This window comes from Schistocerca americana, chromosome 1, assembly GCF_021461395.2.
Source record: "Schistocerca americana isolate TAMUIC-IGC-003095 chromosome 1, iqSchAmer2.1, whole genome shotgun sequence".
Classification (NCBI taxonomy): domain Eukaryota; kingdom Metazoa; phylum Arthropoda; class Insecta; order Orthoptera; family Acrididae; genus Schistocerca; species Schistocerca americana.
The window spans coordinates 380,536,542-380,555,889 of NC_060119.1; the positions used below are offsets into that span (position 1 = coordinate 380,536,542).

Consider the following 19,348-nt stretch of genomic DNA (forward strand, 5'->3'; position numbering starts at 1 on the left):
ACGGTTGTCCCATTAGTTTCATTTTATTTTTGGAGTGAGACATTACTGTTCAATTTTTATTTTTGTTTGCATTTGTTGGCATGTGTATTAGTGACATCACTGTTGTAATTTTGTATATGCTGTATGTAGTAGTTTCCGCCATTCTGATAATGTCATGGGTCACAGCAGACGGGTCGAATTAGATGCTTCTGTAATGCCAAATAAATTAACAAATAAAATGAAAGCAGTCTTTTCAAAAGTGCACTACTGTGAAAAAAAATCTGATGCTGAATAATATTTAATGTCATGTTACTCCACCCAATGAACTGGAAAATGCTTGGATGCTCCTCAGCATGCCATCCACAGGGTGGTCCAGATATTGCTCCCGAAGTATGTCACACTCTTCAATAGCAGCCTTACAGATGTCATTCAGAGGGTAAAACAACACTCCTGTGACAATCCTACTACAAGTTTCAAATAATTGCAATCACACTCAGTTGCATACATGTCAGCATATATCAAGTGTGCTCGTTTGGTTTCATGTCAGCATATACTACAAGTAATTCCATTAGGTTCATTGAGGTCTCCTGGCAGAAGGTGTTTATGAGGTGAGCACAATGTGCTGATTCATTGTCATCATCAACGATGAATCCGTCACCTAAATGTTGACTGTTGGGCTGGACAAAACGTTGGAGGATCTTCTTCCAGTACTACACAGCCACCAAATTATTCTCAATAGTGACAAGGAGTATCCAGCATCCATGTGTATTACTTAGCTGACACAAGACTGACCCACTTCTTTGTTGAATCCATAGGATTGCACACTTCTACAGCTACATTTACATACATACTCAGCAAGACATTGTATGGTGCATGGCAGAGGGAACCTTCTACCAATACTAGTCAATTCCTTTCCTGTTCCACTCACAAACAGAGCAAGGGAAAAACAATTCCCTACATGCCTTCATATTAGCCCTAATTTCTCTTACCTTCATGGTCCTCCGTAAAATGTGTGTTGGCAACAGTAGAATCATTCTGTAGTCAGCATCAAATGCGAGTTCTCTAAATTTTCTCAACAGTTTCGCATGGAAAGAATGTCATCATCTCTCGAGGAATTCCCACTCGAATTCACGAAGCATCTCCATAATACTCGTGTGTTGATCGAACTTACTAGTAACAAATCTAGCAGAACACCTTTAAATTTCTTCAATGTCCTCTTTCAATCCAAGCCGGTGGGGATCCCAAAGTCTCGAGCAGAACTCAAGAAGAGGTTGCACTAGCATTCCACTGAGATGAGCAGTGATACCTGGCCATCTTCACATCCTTCTATGGTGATGAGCAGTCATCCAACAAATCCTTCACTCCTCGGCAAAGAGATTTCCACAATATGATCCAGATTCCATTCTGGATATGACGTTACCCAGTTTTCTCATACCCCACAATATACTGTTGGGTTGAATGTTCTAATGATGATGATGATGATGATGATGATGATGATCTGTACTCCCATTTGTGGGCAACATCCCATGCTGACAACCCTTCTTTCACAACTGGAGACACAGCATGCCCTACCAAACTATACTTAGAGTAAAGGATTACTTTTGTCTCCATAAGGGGGAGCTTTAAATAGTCATTTCCTACAGTTAGAAGGATGTTGAGAAAGAGATTCCCGATAAAAACATGTGAACTATGAATGTCTTGAGTTTGAGAAACTATACATAAAATGAGGTTAATTAAGTTTGTAGTGTTTTGATATCAACCTTTCCCATGAAGTAACTTTTATTGTGCTTATCAAACTGTATCATTGTCTTCCATTTCGCATTGGACCTTACAAACTATCCTAATTATGCTTAAAACTCTTTTTTTCTTTTTTAGCATTGAGTATACGGAAGCACAAAAAAGAGGTAGCCAATTTTAAAAAGGGTGAATGTTATACAGACACACAACACTAATTAATTAGTGTTCAAAATTTTACTCACATATACCAGTTAAATTTTATTACTGAGATTACAAGAATGTTTATGAAATATTAAAGTATATTCATAATACCTGTCAGCGGAATGAAGTAAAAAAATAATTCTCTTGCTTTCGATTGTAATGTCTCTGCCTAGTTTCACAATGGCCTCATATTTGTCATGTTTTGTGTCTAGCTCAGCAGCATACTGCTTAAATGCAGCCAGCACTGGTGAATCATCACTGAGGACATTAGTTGCTTCCTGCCCTTTTGCTCCTACAATATGCTTCTGCTTCTCAAAATCATGACCCTTCCGATACTGCCGCTGCCGTCTGTGACCTAAGTGAAAAAAGAGAAGCATGATGCATAAACCAAACTAAGAGAAAAAGTGAAAAATATTCCTATTGCACAACTGCATTTTATGAACTGTGCTACCTATGTTTAACACTCTTTTACATGGGTGAATCAAAATTTGTGGTACCTGCTTTGCCCCATGAGTAACTGTTGTGTTAAGTTATGGTGGTGCAGCATTTTTGAAATGGACTGTATTTATATGGCATGTGTTGTAATATGTTGGGGCTCTCTCTACTGTGGGATGTTTATGTTTCTAAATTGCTTGTAAGCAATGTTAGTGATTTGCTGGACTCCTTGACTGCTGTTCGTGAGAACAGTATTGGAAGAGATTGTGGCAGTTTGTGAGTTATTTTGATGTTGGCAATCACAGGTAAAAGATTCATTTTCAAGTTTTGAATCATTAGTGTGGTCTGTCAATGTTTGGAAATTTAATTTTGTTTGAATTTTTTTATCAGTTACAAATGACAACGAAGTTTACGGGTAGACCCCTGATACCAAAATGGGGGAAAAGATGTTGACTATGATTACATTCCTAGAGTTGTTCAGTTTAATTGCCAATAATATGAAGTCTCGCATTTGCAGAAAACGTATCAGACTGACCAAAGTTGCTGCATCTCAGCCATTTGAGAGATTGTGTTGACGACGTTTCACTTTTCCTATCGCTACATTTATGTTATGACTTTGGTAGGGAAGTATGTTTTTATAGTATTATTTTTTTACTGTCGTATGCATGGTATGTGTATGTTTACCTGCATAACTGCCTTTTTCTTGTATAGTAGAAATGGTGTTAACGCCATTTTTTTGTCTGCTTTGGGTTGTCTTGTTTGTTGTTAGTAATTATGATGGATAGTGATTAGTTTGTGTCATAGAGTTTTTTTTACCTACACTGGTGAGCAATTTTTGGACACTGGTGAGCAATTTTTGGTTTTGCAGAGCTGCAGACTTGATTTTAGCTGTATAGCTCAAGTGAAATGTTAGATAATGGTTTTACTGAATTGTGTGTGGTTTTGTGGTATTGCAGATTTTGTCTGTGCTATGTAGATCAAATTACATTTCTGGTACCAGGTTACGGAGTTATTTGGGGGTCTAGGGTATCATGAACTTTATTTGAGATGTACAGGCCATGTGAAATTTCCCACACCAACTTTTTCAGGGTTCTTAAATAGTGGTTTTGTTGAGTGCTGGTAATTCTGTCTGCGTGATTTTTGTGTTAGTATTTGTTTTATTATATCTTCATTAATAAGATTGTCTTATTTTTGGTTTGTTCCTGCTCAAAACCCCTAATTCCTACAGTTGTTCCATTAGTTTCATGTTATTTCAGAAGTTAAATATTTTTCATATTATTTGTGTTTATTTCATGTGTGTAATGAGTGACATTATGGTCTCCATATTGTGCATGTTCGAAATTAAAAAAAATGGCTCTGAGCACTATGGGACTTAACTTCTAAGGTCATCAGTTCCCTAGAACTTAGAACTACTTAAACCTAATTAACCTAAGGACATCACACATATCCATGCCCGAGGCAGGATTTGAACCTGCGACCGTAGCGCTCACATGGTTCCAGACTGAAGTGCCTAGAACCACATGGCCACACCGGCCGGCCCATGTTTGAAATAGCTGTGTCCACTACCTTGATGACATCACAGGTCAAAGCTGACAGGTGGTACCATAATCTGCAGTTTTGCTCTTTATTTCTAGCATTAGGCATAAGAAAGTGTAGGGTATTTTGAAGTAAATATATACTCACTTTTGAAAGGGGTGACTGTTGTGAGCAAATGTCAAATATATTTAAAAATAATGGGAAAACTCAATGTTACTTAAACGAAGCTTTCTTTTTTTCTTTCCAAAGAGGAGAGTAACAGTAAGGCACAAAGAACGATAATTAAGAACTTCTCTTTAACAAAGGATCTGTAATTTCTAGATCTAATATTTATTCCTACGCACACCCACCAGCACGGTCCATTTATGATACATACAGCTTTTCTCACATCATTAAGTACTCTCTGGACCTTCACATTTGGCATCATTGTTTATATGATACCCGCCACATAAAATATCCTATGGTGTAATTACACATACCTCTGATATTTAATATGCCAATAGGTAACAAACAATGAACACACTGTTAAACACAGCGAAAGCTGTAAATGATGCAACACCTGATTAAATGGTTGTATTCCATATAATTACAATATGTTTGTGAACTCCAAATTAATCTAAGTTTGGTATTTATTAGATGCACTAATTTCCATTACACATATTGTGGAATAAGAAGATGAGACTACAACCTTTGAAGCACCTGCAGTTTGAAACATTTAAGCAGCAATTTCACTAATTAAATTAGTCATAAATTCATTAAACTGTTGTTATATGAAATAGGACTGGAAAGGTTGGATTAATTGAGGACAACTCAGTGATTACAGAAAGTATGTTCTATTATGTTTGATTCACATATTTGCTGGTAGACTCAAATACTCTTCAGCCAGGGACCCACAACTGTAACTCTGAAATGCTGAGGACTCTTATGCACTTAAGCATTACAAGGGAACTGATCCTGTTTAATGTACTGGGTACTTTATTGTAAAAATAAATGTAGAAGGTGCCCTATATTAGAGTGGGCCAGTTACTCAGTTGCAAACAGTTTTCATCACTGGACACTTTTACACTACTCTGTGATGTGACATTAGGCAATGTGTCTCAACACTGCTTCAGACAGTTGTTTCTGATTGTCACTTGTCACAACTGTGCAGTAGATGTAACAATATTAGATGTAAGATTCTTCTATGAGGACTGTTGTAACACAAGTAATCAAGAAGAGCTGAATTTTTACAAAACTTTAAAAATTAATTTTCTCTCCCATCATACATTCACATAATGCTTCATTTAAAATCCACACATTCACATCAACTCCATGATAAGCCTTATATTTTATCATTATTAGGTGGCTATTGTGAATATATATATTTGGTTGTTCCCAAATGATTATCCTGTTAGTCCAAAAAGTTTCAAGATTGGATTAATAAAGAAATAGAGAAATGTTAATACCAACATGTGAAACTATCAGAAAAGTCCTTCTTTCAGATGTTATTCAACTTACAAGCTACTCTGGTTTGAATTTCAGTTATGTCATCAAAGTATTGACCCTTCCTGTGAATTTCTGCACTTTGTTATTTTGTGATAGGTTTTTATTGGTAACACCAAGTCTCTATCACCCACAATGATTCTCTTTCAGAAAATAATTGTCCACATTTTGCGTTTGAATCAAGTTGCAGCAGGTGTCCACACAATGTCGTTTTTGTTATAGAGTCAAGGTGTGCATTACAAACTTTGCACACTTTTTTCTTCTTCAAAACATTTCAGAGAATGTCTTGAACACTTTATTTAGAGATGATGTTCCACTGCAATTTTTGACACAACAACAGTGACACACAACTTAACACTGTCTGCTCAAACTGACTAGCTGGATGTGAATATGTTGTTTACAGCTGTTAGTTCAAGCTGTCACTGTAGATAATATGCTGATTTAACTTATATACCAGGTATAAAATCAGCCTTCGAATTTTTTTGAAGGGGGTTTTTCACACTGAAAAGGCACAAAGCCTTGGCATCAGCTTTATCAGTACCAAAACAATTGTCATTTTGGACCTCACAATCAATTACTATCTCACACCAATACCGGTAACGTGATTTTCAGAGCCTTGACAGCAGTATGGCACAGCAACATCTCATGCGCACATAACACCTGACAGTAACACACAGCAAGAAGGTGGGTGCATTTACTGGTCACTGTCTGCCATCCAGGAGGAAGCCTCTGGGAATGACCATGGAGTGTACAATGACTTACATATCCTACAGCGATGTCGCTAATAACTGTTGTAATTTACCTTGTATGTTCCGCTAATAGAGACCAGCAGTTGCTGATGACAGTTCTGGATGAGATGCGTATATAGCACATTCTATTGTGAAACTAAGAATTATGTTACTAAACAAATTAGACAAAATAAGAAGTGACTGTGCTTGTTATATGAACATAACATTATATTAGTTCTATACATGAATTCTGGTGTCAACTGGCAGCATGTAAAGGGGCTGTAACAGACTGTGAATCACATGATTACAAAACAATCTTGATACAAAAGTAAACCCAAAAAAGACAATATTTCATTAAAAGCATCGGGGAGAAAGACTGATCTCTTGCAACCACCAGTGGCAGCATTATATATACATCTCGCATCATGGTACAACTGTGCTACAGTCTTAACAGAGGAACAGATTAACAATGCAATTAATCCAATGTCATACTGCATGATATCATTATGGAGCTAATGTGTGCCTACTGCCCGGCCATCTCCAGCCATCGCGGGAAGCCACACCCACCTGCCGCGACACCCCAGTGACGTCTGCCGCAAGATGGACTGAGGGGAGAAGCTCGGCTGTGTGTGACCCGCCTGCGTGTGTGGTGCACCAGCCACTGGCAGCCGTGGTGCGCAGTGTGCTGTCAGGGCACGGAGTAGAATGAAATAACAAAATAGATCCTAAATTAACTCCAAACCTCCCCCACCGGTCTGACATAATTAAGGCCGCGCCTAACGCGGAATTAGTCTTAAGTCTGATATACTTAAGTTTCCGCACCTATCGCGACCTCTCAAATATTTAAGTAGTGGGCTTCACCCACAAATTAGAATAGGTCTTCAATACTTAAGCACGGTTAGAACCCCTTTCTAAATTTCACTTTAAAACTTTTCTTAAATCTGTAAAACTTGGTTTGTAAAGAGTCATGAATATCTTTTTCTTAAATTTGTAACTAAGAATTATCTCTGAATATAGTCAAGCCAGCTTTTGCCTTTTTTTATCTACACAAGGTTTCCGTCCTCGCTGAGCTGACCTTAGGACAACTGCGTTATTCTTTGACAGATGTACCTCCATAGTCGGGCTAGAGTTCAAATTTATATTTCCCAACACATATTTGTCTTAATGAACAGAAGTGAATATTATGTTAGCAGAACATATAATATTGGATGGATAAGAGTATGCTTTGCGAGAACGCATAAATCACGATTAACAAAAACACAGACCACACCTTTCAAACAACCCTCGCGAACAAGTGTGACTAATTCTTCATTACTTGCCATTTCCATAGGGTTGCTAAGATTTTCTTCGGGGACCTCAAGAGTGAAGGTGGAAATGTTCGCTCTGTAGGAGATGGTTTAACACCAAACCTCCCCCGGTTTCTCGTTAAGTACCGGCAAGGTAGGGATCCTGGGGAAAGGGGGTGGGAAGGGTTTCCTGTATTGGGGGCTATCTTCTTTTTCTTCTTCGATCTTAGCAACCATTTTGATTTATTTCCTTTCTTACTTCTCATTTGAGGACCTATCAATTATTTTGAGAAATTCGTGTTACTAGCAAATATACTTTGAAGAAGAAGAGAAAAGAAGGTTGCAGCAGCAAGTTAACCAGCAAGGGAAGTCGGCTGACCATCTCAAGTAAGTCTCATCGTTAAAGGAGTGGGAGTTTACGTACACACTTCACCACTTTAAGTCATCCAAAGCATTAGAAGGCCTGTTCACCATTCTGCTCATTTAAGCTGGCTTACACTCGTGCTTCAGCAGTGAGCAATGGGCTGGCTCACAGCGAGTTGATGGAGTGGGTAGGGTAGGAGGAAATGGGACAAAGCAGCTCGACACAAAAAACTATTGTCAATGAGTCTGTTCTACAGTTGCTAATGTTAGTTCTACAGAGATGTATCATTTCACACTGGCTATTTAGGGAATTTCATAACAATTTTTTTCCTAAAACTGTTGCGCTGAAGAGAAATGACAATGCAACAAAACTTAATTTCTTTTAATTGATGAGGAAAAGAACTAGGGACAGTTGGTTCAAAACTTGTTGCTGCTTACAATTGGCACAGTCTTATGATAAATGTTGTTTTGGTCAGAGTTTAAACCGTCATCAACTTGTATTTTGTGACTATTTTACTCACATATTAAACACAAATACACTGGATATCATTGAATTCTAGATTTCTGTTTTTCCCTGTAGCATCACTGTCTGGTATCTCCTTCTGCTGATTCCACATTACGTTTTTAAGTTGTAATCTGCGAGTGAGCTCCTGTAGCTAGCTTTCGTTCCCATCAGGGTGGAAGAAAATTACTCGCACTAGTATATAGATCCAACCGATGACGTAACCATATCTGCAAACCTGTGAAGTTGTGATTTTTTTATGAGAGTCTACAACATTTATTTTATTACAAAATTATCATGTGACTCCCTGTAACACTGTAGGTCGTTTTAAACATGGCTGTGTAGTCATGCACTAATGTTGTATATTTACAATGGTGCATCTGACCTTCCCTTTTAAGTTCCTAACCCTGCAAAACACTGCTTTTCATCAATTGAAAAAGAGCTACTCTCCACTTCAAGCACTACACCAGCAACTACGTATTCCTCTAAAGGCAGTACTCAGTTTGCAATTTCTCTGTGCTACATAATGATGTCTGATCATCCCATCCCATTTTCCTGTAAGCGCTCTCCACCCGGGTGGTGAGTGAGAACTCATAACTACATCCTGAATAGGCCTGATATAAAACATGAACAGCAAACGTCCCAGCACAATTCCATGGGACACACTGTGCCATAATTTTTTTCCCCCAATCCAATTCAATAGCTCCTCATTAGTTATTTGATCTCTCCATTTGTTCTTCAGCATTCTCCTCTAGTACCACACATCAAAAAAAGCTTCCATTCTCTTCTTGTGTAAAGTGCTAACAGTTCACATTTCATTTCTGTACATGGCTACACTCCACAGAAATAAATTCAGAAATAACTTCCTAACACTTACATTTATATTAGCTGCTAACGAATTCCTCTGGGTCAGAAATGCTTCACTTACCATTGCCAGTCTGCTGATTATATTCTCTCAACCTTTGCCACTGTCAGTTATTTTTCTGTACAAGTAGCAACAAGCATCTATTACTTTTAGTCTCTCATTTCTTAATCTAATTTCCTCAGGGTCAGCTGATTTAATTTGACCAAATTTCTTTACCATTGTTTTACTTTTTTGATGTTCATCCTATAACCTCTTTCCAAGATATTATACCTTACCTTCAACCGCTCTTCCAAGCCCCTAACCATCTATTACAGAATTACAATATTGCTGGCAAACTTCAAAGTTGTTATTTCTTATCCCTGAACTTTAACTCCCTTGCCAAATTTCTGCTTGGTTTTCTTCTTCACAGCATGCTCAATAAACAAGAGTGAAAAACATCAGGGTTTAAACCACAACCCTATCTCACTCCCTTCTGCTTCTCTTTCATGTACTTGAACTCTTACAATTGCTGAATGGTTTTTGTAAAAGTTGTAAATAACCTTTCAAACACTGTATTTTATTCCTGCTATCTTCAAAGTTTCCGAGTGTAGACCAACTTACATTGTCAAAAGCATTGCTAAAGATACTAATGCTGTGAACATAGGTTTGCCTTTCTGCAACCTATCTTCTAAGTCAAGTCATAGGATCAGTAGCAATCTTGTGCATTTCTGTAGTTGTCTGAAAACCAAACTGATCTTCCTTGATCTCAGTTTTTACCCATTTTTCCATGCATACAGTCAGTTAGTTCCTTGTTCCATAGATAAAATTCACAACAAATGTTATGATTTGGAACATGGAAACAGAAAAAAAATGTAGAAAACTTATATACAACAAACAAAAACAGAAATTTTATATGAACATTGTGCCCATTCACAGTTTTTTTATGACTAACTCTACTCAATAATTCTTCTATGTGTAGGAGGAGCTGTTAAGGAGAAACATCTTAATCTATATTTTATAACACTTCTGCTACCTGCCAGACATTTTATTTCCATGTGTAAGTCATCAAATACACTACTGGTCATTAAAATTATTACACCAAGAAGAAATGCAGATGATAAACGAGTATTCATTGGACAAATATTTTATACTAGAACTGACATGGGATTACGTTTTCACACAATTTGGGTGTATAGATCCAGAGAAATCAGTACCCAGAACAACCACCTCTGGCTGTAATAACGGCCTTGATACGCCTGGGCATTGAGTCAAACAGAGCTTCGATGGCATGTACAGGTACAGCTGCCCATGCAGCTTCAACACGATACCACAGTTCATCAAGAGTAGTGACTGGTGTATTGTGACAAGCCAGTTGCTCGGCCACCATTGACCAGACATTTTCAGCTGGTAATAGATCTGGAGAATGCGCTGGCCTGGGCAGCAGTCGAACATTTTCTGTATCCAGAAAGGCCCGTACAGGACCTGCAACATGTGGTCGTGCATTATCCTGCTGAAATGTAGGGTTTCGCAGGGATCGAATGAAGGGTACAACCACAGATTGTAACACATCTGAAATGTAACGACCACTGTTCAAAGTGCCGATAATGCAAACAAGAGGTGACCGAGACGTGTAACCAGTGGCACCCCATACCATCACACTGGGTGATACGCCAGTATGGCGATGACAAATACACGTTTCCGATGTGTGTTCACCGCGATGTCGCAAAACACAGATGTGACCATGATGATGCTATAAACAGAACCTGGATTCATCTGAAAAAAATGACGTTTTGCCATTCGTGCACCCAGGTTCATCTTTGAGTACACCATCGCAGGCGCTCCTGTCTGTGATGCAGAGTCAAGGGTAACCGCAGCCATGGTCTCTGAGCTGATAGTCCATGCTGCGGCAAACGTCGTCGAACTGTTCGTGCAGATGGTTGTTGTCTTGCAAACGTCCCCATCTGTTGACTCAGGGATGGAGTCGTGGCTGCACGATCCATTACAGCCATGCAGATAAGATGCCTGTCATCTCGACTGCTAGTGATACGAGGCCATTGAGATCCAGAAAGGCATTCCGTATTACTCTCCTGAACCCACCGATTCCATATTCTGCTAACAGTCATTGGATCTTGACCAACACGAGCAGCAATGTCGCGATACGATAAACCGCAATCCCGATAGGCTACAATCCGACCTTTATCAAAGTAGGAAATGTGATGGTACGCATATCTCCTACTTACACGAGGCATCACAACAATGTTTCCCCAGGCAATGCAGGTCAACTGCTGTTTGTGTATGAGAAATCGGTTGGAAACTTTCCTCATGTCAGCACGTTATAGGTGTCGCCACCGGCGCCTACCTTGTGTGAATGCTCTGAAAAGCTAATCATTTGCATATCACAGCATCTTCTTGCTGTCGGTTAAATTTCACGTCTGTAGCATGTCATCTTCGTGGTGTAGCAATTTTAATGGTCAGTAGTGTAGTTATATTCATTAAAGGGTAGTGCATATCATTTTCCCCTTGTGGTGTTGTAGTTTTAAATATCTCTGTCGCTCTCAAACTTAGATGGATTGTTGATAACAAATTTCATACGTGAATAAATACCTCATATCGTATTTTGCATGTTTATAAACTAGCCGCTGCAGTTGTCAAAGGTAATAAAGGAGTTGCATGCGAGTCATTCCAGTCATTTCAACCAGTTTGAGAAAATGTCCCAGCTCATAGTCTCTGATTTGTCTGAAATTTAGCACACTAATGCTACCATAAGTGGAACACTCATGTACAAAATTACATCTCCCTGAGAACTAGTGGCAGAATTATAGCTTGTGAAAGATGGTGATGGGACCCAGAAAATGCAACGCACATTTGGCAGTAAATCGTCACAGCCATTTTCAAAAAAATGGTTCAAATGGCTCTGAGCACTATGTGACTTAACTTCTGAAGTCATCAGTCACCTAGAACTTAGAACTAATTAAACCTAACTAACCTAAGGACATCACACACATCCATGCCCGAGGCAGGATTCGAACCTGCGACCGTAGCAGTAGATCAGTTCCAGACTGCAGTGCCTAGAACCGCATGGCCACTCCAGCCGGCGGAGAGCCATTTTCAAAACTTAATAACTTAGGAACTATTTCTCACAGTCCACTGAAATTTTTTAACACCTAGTAACATCCACTTAGGAAACAACAACATATTACTGAGGGAAAATAAAAAATGTCAAAAGATCCATATTGTAGGTGCCTGCTGTGCCATGCCAAATATAATTTACTTAAGTAGAGACTAATATTTTCTCTAGTAAGCCCAATGTGGTTAAACACAGACAACACATCATGTCTGCATCTTTCACACATATTGAGTTACATGCACAGAAAAATAAACAAAAAACTGAAAAATCACCAGGAAACATGTATTTTCAAAATGTGATAGCACAAAAGAGACATGTGATATCCAAGCCAAATTTCTTACACTGCATAAGTAGACTGTAATGCAATATGTCTCACAACTTCAACATTTTATTGCAAGGCATTAGTGTACAATTAAAGCTGACAGAAACATATTTGGTTCCATTTGTTTTAACATGATTTAGCAATTAATAATGATGATGATTCAAAAATGGCTCTGAGCACTATGGGACTTAACATCTGTGGTCATCAGTCACCTATAACTTAGAACTAATTAAACCTAACTAACCTAAGGACATCACACATAGCCATGCCTGAGGCATTAATCGAACCTCCGACCGGAGCAGTCACTCGGTTCCAGACTGTAGCACCTAGAACTGCACGGCCACTCCGGTCGGCGATGATGATGATGCAGACAGCTGTGGTCTTCCTTACCTGATGAGATTCATTTCTTGTTTCAAATAATGCTGCATCAACTAATAGGAACCACTTGGGAACTGGAAGTTAACAATGGAAGTGTCCAGAAACAGTATGAGTCATTGAGGCAGGAAGAATAAAGCAAACAAGCAAGCTTCACAGGTTACTCATGCTTCCAAAATTTTAGTTCAAAATGGTCACTAGTGTTGTAAAGGCAGAAGGGAGACAGAAATGTGTGCTGGTGGTGCTTTTGTTCAAACAAGTTGCAGTATTGGTAGAGCACAAGGATCTGAATGTCATTAAACAACATATGGAACTAAATGCGGCATTCAATTTTTACAAGATCTGGATGAATGAAACAAAGATTTGTTGTGATGGAGTTCTGAGATGCACCCCATGGGAGCGAGAAGTACAGTTCCAGGGAACACAAGTGTCTGCTATCGTCATATTAAAGTGTTTCTATAAATGCATTCTTTCCTATCAAAGAAGTTGTTTTGACCCATTTTGGTTCCACAAGAAGACAGTGAGGTGTAGCCTTCGAGAAGCTGATATAAAATTAGTACCGAAAGTGAATCAGTGCAAACAGCTGAACATGAACCCAGGGCAAACGTTATGTTCAAGGTGTGCCACACTATTAAAAACTGAAGAATATTCTGATAATGTACATGACAGTGAAGACGATTATCAGCCACCTTCAACCACAGCGGTTGGGCAGGTAAATGCTTCACTGACTGCTCTTGGTTTGTCTCCCATGAAGACATAGAGCATTGGGAAGAGAGATAGGCCCAGTTATAGTAGAAGAAAGCTAAAGAAGCTGAAATGGAAATGAAATATAAAACGCCAGATACTAATGGTGGAAGAGGAAGAACTATTTGCTCCAAAGTAACAGAAATTATTCCAAAAGTGCTTCGATTTGAACAAAATTGTTCATAATTTGATAGAAATATGTGTCAAATTCACACTCACGAAAAAAAGTAGCTGTTCTTATCCTTTCACCTTCCGGCTGGTCCACTGAGCACACTGTAAAGGAATTTGATGTTTCTACATACAAGATAAAGCAAGCCAGGAAAGTTAAAGCAACCCTAGGAGTGCTTCCAGAATTTTGACAGGATCAGAGTATACAATTGAGTTCAGAAATAGAGGTGCTAGTGTTTCACAAATATTCTGACTACAGTAGAATAATGCCCGCCAAGAAAGAATATGTCATGGTAAAAATGAGATACATCCATGTGCAGATGCAAAAAAGACTCTTGCTATGCAACATTTCTGAACTGTGTGTAGCATTGAAGGAAAAGTATCCTAACACCAAAGTGTGTTTAGGCCTACTGTCTTTTTCAATCTTCAGCCAAAATGGGTTGTGCCTATAAATGCAGGGGGCACACACAATGTGTGTGTATGTGAGAGCCATCAGAATGTTAACTTGATGTTTGCTGCTATAAAGGATTCTGGATTACAAAGATGCAATGAAACTGCTAGTGTGTGACATCACTTTCCTACCAGAGCATGATACACAGGCATGAGAAGTGTACAGGTAAGAAAAAACCTGCACAACACCTGAATAATAAACTGTATGATGAGCTCCTTATGGAAGACAATCCACTTACTTTTTATATAAACAATGGAATCACATGGGTCACACAACACTTTAAACAAAGCAAAGTATAGTGGAAGATTTTGTTAAACTGTGTTGTGGTAAAAACAGACTGAACGGACATAGCTTTACAGTAATAGTGCAATCTGCACATCACCAGTTTTGTAAGGATGACTTGAAACAAAATGCAATCATCATAACACCAAACTTTTCTGAAAATTTATGCACTTCTAGTGCAAGACATTATTCAAGGATATCATTGGGACACCAGCCAAGCAACACTCTAACCATTTGCAATTAACTATAGAAATGGTTCAGGTGGTGCGTCAGCCATGAATTTATGTTTTTAGTGATTGTGCAATTCGTGATCCCATTACAATTCATGCCTGCATCTGCTCTGTCATAGCATATGTTAAAAACAAGATGCCTCACATACATTCTGCAAAATACGTCAGTGATGGGGCAGCTAGCCAGTACAAAAGTTATAAAAATCTCAAAAATTTATGAGTGCATTACCATTATTTTCAGTTTTCTGCATTTTTTTTTTGTTTTTTTTTTTTTTTTTGCAACAACTCATGATAAAAATTTATATGACACTACTGATGCTACCACTAACTGCATGGCATCACAAGCCAGTCTGCAGCATGCTACAAATGCCACATTCTAACACCTCTTCATTACTTACCTGTATACAGAAAAATATCTCCGGCATACAACCATTTCATGTTTCAAAAGATGAGGTGAATCTGTTGAAGACTTGCTAAAAAGCAGACTGGTATGAATTAAAAGTATTGCAGGCATAAGGAGCCATCATCGCTTTTCTCCAGTTGACTGTTCTGCAGCTGAGCAGATTGTCCAGTTACAATTATAGGTTCGTGCGCAGCATGTCTTCATGTCTTCACAGTGTGTCTAACACTTGATTCAGAAACACAAGTGGCAATATACAACCATGTTTCTGTGTTGTTGCTATTTATGATGACAAATGGTTCTTAGGATGAGTCACAGAGTGCTGCGAAGCAGAATGTGATGTATAGTGAACTTCATGGCACCAGCAGGACCAGTAAGATAATTTCACTGGCCACATTTGAAATGCGTTGGATTGCTTTTGAACATTTTCGTGTCTAGTGCAGCAGGGGATACAACCCGTCGGCTTTGGACAAGGACGTCACAAGCCGCCAGAGAGCAGTTTACCATTTTCGCTTTTGCTGTTATGTTTCAGTTTAGTTTTTTTACTGATTGCTTAATAAAGTGGATCTGTTTATTCTATCTCGTGAGATTTTTTTTTAAAAAGTCAAAAAACACTTATCAGCCACTGAAGGGAGCTACAACACTAAGAAGAATCGCTTCTCGATTGGCCACTTGTGACGTCATTGTCCAAAGCCGACGGGTTGTATCCCCTGCTGCACTAGTCCCACATTTTCTTATGACAGTTATGGTTCCTACTAATGTGTCAGGTAGTCAGTACAATTTGCCACGCCATGTACAGAGAACAGTAGCTACAGCGTGGGAAAACTTCTGCTCTAAGCACAGATGACTGGTTTTTGACAGTTAAGATGCATTAAAAATTAATGATAGACTGTTAATCTACCTGTAAGTCATTTCTTAGTTACTAAACAATAGTGGAGGGGGAATTTTTTTTTTTTCCAAAATTATGTTGTGCAACAGTGGTCATGTCCCCAAACACATTAGTCAATTTTTGTTGTACACAAATACCTTGCAATAAAACACTGACGTTTTCAGACATACTACATTAAGGTCTAATTATGCAGGCTATGAAATTTGACTTGGATATCACTTATCCCTTCTGTGCTACCACACTTTGAAGATCCACGTTTTTTCAGTGATTTTGTAATTTTTTTGTATTTTCCTCTACATGTAACTGTGTGTGTGTGTGTGTGTGTGTGTGTGTGTGTGTGTGTGTGTGTGTGTGTGTGTGTTTGTTTAGCCCACATCAAGCTTCCTAGGAAAAAAATTATCCGATTATTGAGCGAATTATATTTGGCATCGCAGGCATCTACAATACGCATCTTTTAACACATTACATTTTTATCACATTTTGACTTTAAAAAAAAAAAATTCCCTCAGAAATATGTTGTTTGTGTTTTGATGCACAGTGTGTTCACTAAGTGGATGTTATTAGGGGTTCAAATTTCACTGGACTGTGAATAATGGTTACTAAGTTATTAAGCTCTGAAGATCGATTGCCAAATGCGCATTGCATTTTCTGGGTCGAACCATCTTCTTTCGTAAGATATAACTCTGGAACTAATTCTCAGGGGAACCTAATACTTTGTACATGCGCATTCCACACATGGTAGTATCGCGTGCTAAATTTCAGCCAAATCTGAGACTACAAGCTGGAGCCCTTGGTTGAAATGACAAGGAATGGCTTTTACATCATTATGACAGCTACCGAAAAATTGGATGACAAAATTTACTTTTCCTTTCAAAGGAAAACAAAATATTCTGGCAACTATTTCGTTGCATTTAGTCGAATAGTTCGTTGCATTCAGTTGCGTACAGGAAACAAGAGGAACAACTCCGCATAGTTAAGTATAGTCCACTATATCGGGAAAAAGGTAACTCTTGCCATTAATGTAAATCGTCAACATGTTGTAATAGTTTTTCACGGAGAAAGTGTATTAACAATATAATTCAACCCATTCCACATTACAGAAACAGACCGCAACTAAGATCCACGAAACATGCAAATAACTATGAATGAGTAAAGGGCAACAAACTACACAGATTAAATAAATAAAGATTAACTTTATGTCACTACATTTATTTCACATCAAGAGTGCATAAGTAAAACCGACTAACTGAATAGAACCATCAATTTCACAGTTCCCAAAGTAACTGAATGGGTTGAAATTAGCTATATAATAAACATTTTCAAACTAAAAATATTATACGATAAACTTCGGAAGGGGACATGGAAGAGGCTACAAGAGCAATTAATTGCCCTCCATCAATACCTTTTTCGAAATGCGACATCTAAATTGCGAAGTCAAAAAACTATTGGTATTGGTGTTTACTAACGCCACCACCTCGTATCATCGATGTATATATTTTAAAAGAAAAGAACTGTTACTCTGGTAATCTAGCAAGTAACATCTTTGACTGTGTTGTATTTTATGTTAGATTTTTAGTGGTCCTTCTGCAAAAAATTACAGTGCAGTTCAGTTGATAAATCAATGTATCTGAATAAGGAAAGGCATTTGGATCATTACGACATAAATAATAATGTGCAAAATGTTTTTTCCATCTTTTTTTCCTAAGGTATCTCCTATCATCTTTGGGTAGCGTAATATGTCGTATTGTCGTTGCAATGTTTATAAATCTGCAGGCCGCAAGGTACGGGACTTCAAAGAAGATCTGATGTTTTAGGCTGTTCGCGTTTGAAAGACATTAAGTCCTACACTACAGTCAGTGTAAAGCCATGTCTATGAAAAGCAGCGTTAAAATTGCGCCTGGGGCTGTTGTGTGTAATGAGTGCGAGCTGAAAGGTGACATTACAATTGGAAGCATGACAATAATACACCCAAGAGCGTCGATTATAGCAGAAGCTGGGCCCATAATAATAGGAGAAAACAATTTGATTGAAGAACAAGCACGGATTATCAACAAGATTATACCTGGAAGCACTTCCTCCTCAACACCTGTTCTTATCATTGGTTCCAACAACGTATTCGAAGTGGACTGTCACTCGGAAGCTAGGAAGATCGGCGATAACAACATTTTGGAAGCTAAATCGTTTGTAAGCCATGATGTAGAGATAACAAACGGATGTATTATTGGAGCAGGTTGTACGCTGACATGCTCCGAAGTGTTGCCCGAAAATACTGTAATTTATGGCAAGGAATGCCTTCGCCGGCAACAATTGGACAGACCGCCAACTCAGACGCTGCAATTAGACTATTTAACTAAAGTTTTACCCAATTATCATCATCTAAAAAAATCCAAAAAAGGTCAGGCTTAATAAGTATTTCAGTGCTGTGTAAATACAAGGGGGTAGTACATTTATGGCACTTGCAATAGAAACCTGACTTGACTTAGCCATATAGTTTTCACTTTTAAACATCATATTGCTGTTTATTCAGTTGCAGACTAACGGAAAGATCAGCTTAAAGAAGCTTCAAAATTACTTGTTATTTAATTTAATTTTGCTGATTGTAATGTCATATTTTGCACAAGGACTTGAATAACACAGCATTTTGGAGAATTAAGTGAACTAACACAAAATAAAGTTCTTGTTCTGAGAAAAAAAAAGATCACAAGTAAAAGCTTAAAATGTGTTTAGAAGGAGCGTGATGTTCCCCATGAGGGGTTACTGGACTTTTTACCCTAGCAGAATTCGTAATGAATATCATTAAATGATATTCTTTAAATGCTTAATATTTTTTATGTCAGAACCATAATGTGGCAGTGTTGTGTTTTCGCCTCCAATACATGTTCTGTTGATTACAGATGGAGATAAAACTAAAAAAATGACTTAAAATGTTAGATGTTTGGAGACATCTTTAGTTGTGTTAGTATCTCTTATGTGCAATTTGTACCAATATGTAATAACATTAATTGAATAAATTTTCATTTTATCGGAGCTGGACATTATCACATTACGTAAACTTGACATAAATGCATCCCCCTGCAAAAAGTGGAAGGTAAATTGTGGTCTCAGCTGCAACTGACAGTTTGAAACTCAAAGTCCCTTAGTTACGTGTTCCATAGATCACATTCATGGTAAGTGTTATGATGTGAAATGTGTCAACAGAAAAAACATAGAACACTTATACAAAACGAAAAACACCATTGAGGCCTGTGTGGTACATGCTGGCCTCTT

General features: G+C 38.2%; 2 protein-coding genes across 2 annotated transcripts in view; one reads left to right on the forward strand and one right to left on the reverse strand.

Annotated features, from left to right (window-relative positions):
* LOC124601186 (translin-associated protein X) overlaps window positions 1-17,587 on the reverse strand; it is a 52,369-nt gene extending 34,782 nt beyond the window's left edge. Inside the window, exons 1-2 of the mRNA XM_047136223.1 lie at window positions 17,484-17,587; window positions 2,029-2,272 (exon numbers count right to left, since the gene is read on the reverse strand). Of these exons, the coding sequence (XP_046992179.1) occupies window positions 2,029-2,272; window positions 17,484-17,502 (263 nt within the window). The 5' untranslated portion in view covers window positions 17,503-17,587. The remainder of the gene's footprint in view (window positions 1-2,028; window positions 2,273-17,483) is intronic.
* Window positions 17,588-17,815: 228 nt separating this feature from the next.
* LOC124601202 (dynactin subunit 6) lies at window positions 17,816-19,108 on the forward strand. The gene has a single exon (XM_047136225.1). The coding sequence runs from the start codon at window positions 17,948-17,950 to the stop codon at window positions 18,485-18,487; it is 540 nt and encodes a 179-aa protein (XP_046992181.1). The 5' UTR covers window positions 17,816-17,947; the 3' UTR covers window positions 18,488-19,108.
* The last annotated feature ends 240 nt before the right edge of the window (window positions 19,109-19,348 follow it).

Excerpts from the sequence above, each read along its gene's own strand:
- LOC124601202 (XM_047136225.1), top strand. The coding sequence starts at position 17,948 with ATGTCTATGAAAAGCAGCGTTAAAATTGCGCCTGGGGCTGTTGTGTGT.